General features: G+C 33.3%; 1 protein-coding gene across 3 annotated transcripts; it reads right to left on the reverse strand.

Moving 5' to 3' along the window:
- Positions 2683-4202, reverse strand: LOC109351990 (probable BOI-related E3 ubiquitin-protein ligase 2). 3 transcript variants are annotated; one of them, XM_019593740.1, is made up of 4 exons: positions 4094-4202; positions 3959-4020; positions 3497-3863; positions 2820-3401 (listed from the first exon to the last, which is right to left on the reverse strand). In XM_019593740.1, the coding sequence occupies exons 2-4, from the start codon at positions 4012-4014 to the stop codon at positions 2820-2822; spliced, it is 1005 nt and encodes a 334-aa protein (XP_019449285.1). In that variant the 5' UTR covers positions 4015-4020; positions 4094-4202. The 3 variants fall into 3 exon arrangements, with proteins under 3 accessions (XP_019449283.1, XP_019449285.1, XP_019449284.1); XM_019593739.1 differs by having other exon boundaries at positions 3959-4023; positions 4093-4201; XM_019593738.1 differs by having other exon boundaries at positions 2683-3401; positions 3959-4101.

Genomic DNA, 4438 nt, shown 5'->3' on the forward strand with positions numbered 1-4438 from the left:
AACATCAATAAGGATTATCTCTATCAATGGAGAGACAATTATATATTTCTCCATTTATTTTTAATGATAAAAATGTAATTTCAATATAATTAAAGGGATATATGTGTTATTAAAAATTTGATTCTCCTTTATTTTTTGATCATTTGACTCTCTATTAATGGAGAAAATCTTAACTCTTTAAAGATTTGGATAACATATATTTTCTCTTGGAACATCATCTATCATAAATATTCATTTTTAAAATGAATCAAATAGTATATTATGTATTGACCATATAAATTTTTTTTTATATGGAAAATACATAAATATTAAGTTTTTGACTAATGATAATTGATATTTTATAATTAGTTTTCAACCCTCCGTGTGTAGTAATGCGATACTTTACTAACCAATTAATTAAATATGTGACACATTTTTTGGTATGAATGTTTAGAGGCTAGTTTGATAGTAATATATCATTATTTATTATTTTTTTATTCTCTGAAGATGGAGAAGTATCTTTTTTCTTTGGGCTATTTAGTTGTGAAGAGTGGCATCTTTCATGGTCATCATAAAAATAAATAAATATTGCATTGCCCATAAAAGGAAACAACCTGCCCCGATCCTGTACCTCTTATTATCATCAATTCATTACATGTATCTTTGAAGTTTGAACAGGACAGAGATAAAAGAAAATTATTTTAAACTTGTATAAAAATAATTTCAGAAAGAAATCATACACACACTATAAGAACTTAGTTTCAATATAGTTTTGTGTAAAAGATTATATACTATTATTCAAATATTATATTCTATCATGTAACTACAAGAGATTGTTTTTCTAAAATAATTAATTAATTACTACGATAATCAATGTTTAAATTATAAATTAGTAGTTGATTCATATAATATATGGTTGTGTTCCCTTAAATAATAATTGAAGTCTGAGTCTCACATGTGAAAAATAGACGGTTGAGTCTGACATGTCAGGTTAGCCAACCTTACCATTTTTAACCTGGTGCCGTGATATCTCAACTGCTACATCTATTTGTACCACTCTATTATAATTATAGTCAAAACTTAATAGGACCATGCTCCTTATCCTGCACCTACATTTCCCCAAAACCAACCTCCTACCCACTAATTTACTATTATTATTTTCTGCGTAATCCTATCATCTTACTGCCATCAATATCTTGCAAAACCAATATATTATTGCCAATTTACATAAAAAGATGTATATAATAATAATATATTAGTTCTATATATTATCATTGTAATAGTCATCTTTCATAAATAAATAGTGGATGATATAATAATTGTATAAGTTTTTATAATAAAAGTGTAAAATATTACATTCATTACTTAATATAATTGTTTACTACTCCTTGATCTCGTGGTCCAGTACCAGCTTAAATTTTCTTACCTACCAATAATAGTTAAGAAATAGATGAATTTTAGTTGAAGAGTGAAGAAATGGAAATTTTGGTCTTGAAAGTTGCAACCAGCGCAGGACGCGCCTCGTTCAATCACAATACCTTTTTCCATTTTCACTTGCAAGTTCCAACAAAAATCTCCAATATTAATAGGCTATCTTACCATTTTACATCAGAAAAATGCCGTCGTTTTCCGCACGCAATCACCACTATTATAATTCTTAATAATAACCTTTGTAGATTCCCAGACACTTCTGCATCTCTCTATCAGTCAATATTTTGATGTAAAATTCTTTAATCATTACTTTCGTATAAACATTTAATGTATAAGTATTATTTTTGGCGCGGTGCAAGCAACAAGCAGTTCCTATGTCGTATAGCACATAGGCTTTTGGTCCAAAAAGACTGAAACACACACTGGCGCATATAATAAAATAGATAAAGAAATGGGCGTTCCAGTGCAGGCACTCTTCCGCGAACAGCGGCATTTGCGCAAGTCCTACGTGTTAGATTTTGCCGCACACCTGTCTTTTTCAGCTCTCGTTGACTTCACGCCACCCACTCCCGCGTGCATTCACGCTCCACTCCCATATTCGTTGTAGAACAAGTAGGCAATGGGCCCCACAATACATACCCTTTTTAACTTTTAACCCTATTCCCACAACACTCCGAACTTCCCTCACATAAAAAGAATTACCCCTGGGTAATACTCCTCTTCCTTACCGGAATTCAGTTGTATTTTTCAAACAAAAATTGTAACTTCAATATAAATTAAAGGATATAAAATAATGTCTTTTGGTATTTAGTGCATTTTCTCATAACTCCAATAATGGAGAGGAATTTGGCTCACCACAACATTGCTAAACCATCTTATCCACCAAAAATCACCATCAATTAAGTGTACTAATGTTATTTATCCATGCTTATACACAATAACACAACCATCTTTAAAATTAGATATGATCATATCATGAGAGTGGTCATTTTTCTATTAAGTATTAACTTAAAACAATCCCCTCTTACTATTTTTATTGAAAATATAACAGACTTTAGACGATAAGAAAAAAATCTAATGACTTCTGCCTTAAAATTATAAAAAACTATCCTCAAATAACCCAATGCTGGTCGGTAACAAGATAGACTTTTCCCAATCCAACTTTTCATGTGTTTGTGTCAATTGAGAAAACGTTTAAACCAATCAGTGAAGACACGATTAATGAAAAAGTAAAAAAAAAACCACTAGAACACCAAAAGAAGAAGTGAAACTTAAATAAAATATTTGTAGATAACAATTGGCCAAAACACAAAATGTGCTAGTTGTGACATAAGCTCTTAATATTAGCATTATGTAACATTATATGCTATACTAATACAAGTGTAGCAGCATAATAATAATAATGCAATTTAGGTGAGATTAACATGGAGGCTAGCATTTTTGAAGGAATTACAAATAGGACAAGTGTGAAGGGTAGAGCCACAAACAGTACATAGGCACAAGTGCCTACATGGCAAAATAAGTACGCACGATTCCTCTTTCCCACAGTTCCTGCACAATCTCCCATTCTCATTATTCATTACTCTACTCCTCGTACTCGCAACTCGTTCTTCTTCCTTATCCTGCGCACCCCCTGCTACCATGCGCCACCCTTCATTTTCATCGTTGCTTCCACAACAAGACTCCGCCGCTTCCACGGTGGCTCCGCCGTATTCTACGGGATTTTCCCTTGCCTGAGATAGGACTTGCATTAGATTTGTTCGGAGAGCATTTGCGGTTGCCTCGTTTGTTTGTGCCAAATCTCGCCATATCTGGTTTTCCATGCACAGAGACTTGATCCTTTCTTGAAGAGCATAGTTCAATTTCTCAATCTTATCTATCTCTTCATCTTTTGTTTTCAGTCTCTTCGTTATTCCAACTTCGATCGCATTCATCAATGTCCTTGCTTCTCTCTTCCTCTTCTCTTCCAATTCTATTCTCACTTTCTCCATCTGAACAAAAATTAAAAACAAAAAATAATCAGAAATGATGAAAGGAAGAAAAAACGAAACGGATTTTTGCTGTGTGAAACGGATAAGAGACTTACGTGTTGAGAAACGATGTTATCGAGGTCGAGTTGTTGGTGATGGATTTGTAGGGACATGTCTTCACCGAGAAACGAGAAATTAGTAGCACGATTCTTATTATAAGAGATATGAGCATAATTGATGGAGTCTATAGAGCGTTTTCTTGATACATGAACATTGTTGTTGTGAGTGCTGACATCAGATTTCATAGCGGTTATGGTTTTCTGAGGAGGAAACGAATCGGCGATTAAGGAATTGTACGGTAACGCCGGGTGGAAAAGTGTCTCCGACACGGTGGTTGTAGTGGTTCCCGACAGCGGAAGCACCGAGGAGTGGTTATTGTGGTAGTGGTTCATGTTTGCATCCATAGGATTCATCATAATTTCTCTGCATAAGAAAAACAATAAGACAGTATGAGATTTTGAGACAAAGAAAAGGATAAAATGGTAATATTGAAAATAAATAGAGGAAATGAGATGAACCTGTTGGGTATGAGTTGAGAAGAAAAGAGATTTAGATGGCGAGCCTCAACAGCCATGTCAAGGTTAGAATATGTTGAATTTCTTTTCTCTCCCTTCTTTTCTTTTCTTTGTTGCTTGCTATGTGTGTCTATGTGGTTATAATGGTGGAGAGTTTTTGGTTTTGGGGAAATGGAGAATAGAGTGAGAAATATATGAATGAATAAAAGCATGTAATTGAGGTGGCAAGAAGGGTGGATGGTGGGGTGTTATTCAGAGTTTGGTTCCCTACTTACTTTATTGTTTTTCTCAATTCATCTTAGTATTTAAATAATACTAGTTTTTTCTTTTCCAAAATGGGACTGTGTGTGCATTATTGTAAAAATTTTGTCTATTTATGATTCGGTAATATGTTCCTTGCCAACACAGATTTCATCATGCCATTCTGACACCTTATTTTAGGGATTAATTTATTACAAAATATTAACTTCTCGTAAATTTTAT

This window comes from Lupinus angustifolius, chromosome LG07, assembly GCF_001865875.1.
Source record: "Lupinus angustifolius cultivar Tanjil chromosome LG07, LupAngTanjil_v1.0, whole genome shotgun sequence".
NCBI lineage: Eukaryota > Viridiplantae > Streptophyta > Magnoliopsida > Fabales > Fabaceae > Lupinus > Lupinus angustifolius.

What these genes read in the sequence shown, in the direction of transcription:
- LOC109351990 (XM_019593739.1), bottom strand. Translation starts at nt 4,167, where the DNA reads ATGCTTTTATTCATTCATATATTTCTCACTCTATTCTCCATTTCCCCA. An exon ending in AAACTCTCCACCATTATAAC is followed by an intron (nt 4,024 to 4,092) that starts CACATAGACACA and finishes TCAACATATTCT; the next exon opens with AACCTTGACATGGCTGTTGA. An exon ending in ATAACATCGTTTCTCAACAC is followed by an intron (nt 3,402 to 3,496) that starts GTAAGTCTCTTA and finishes ATTTTTGTTCAG; the next exon opens with ATGGAGAAAGTGAGAATAGA.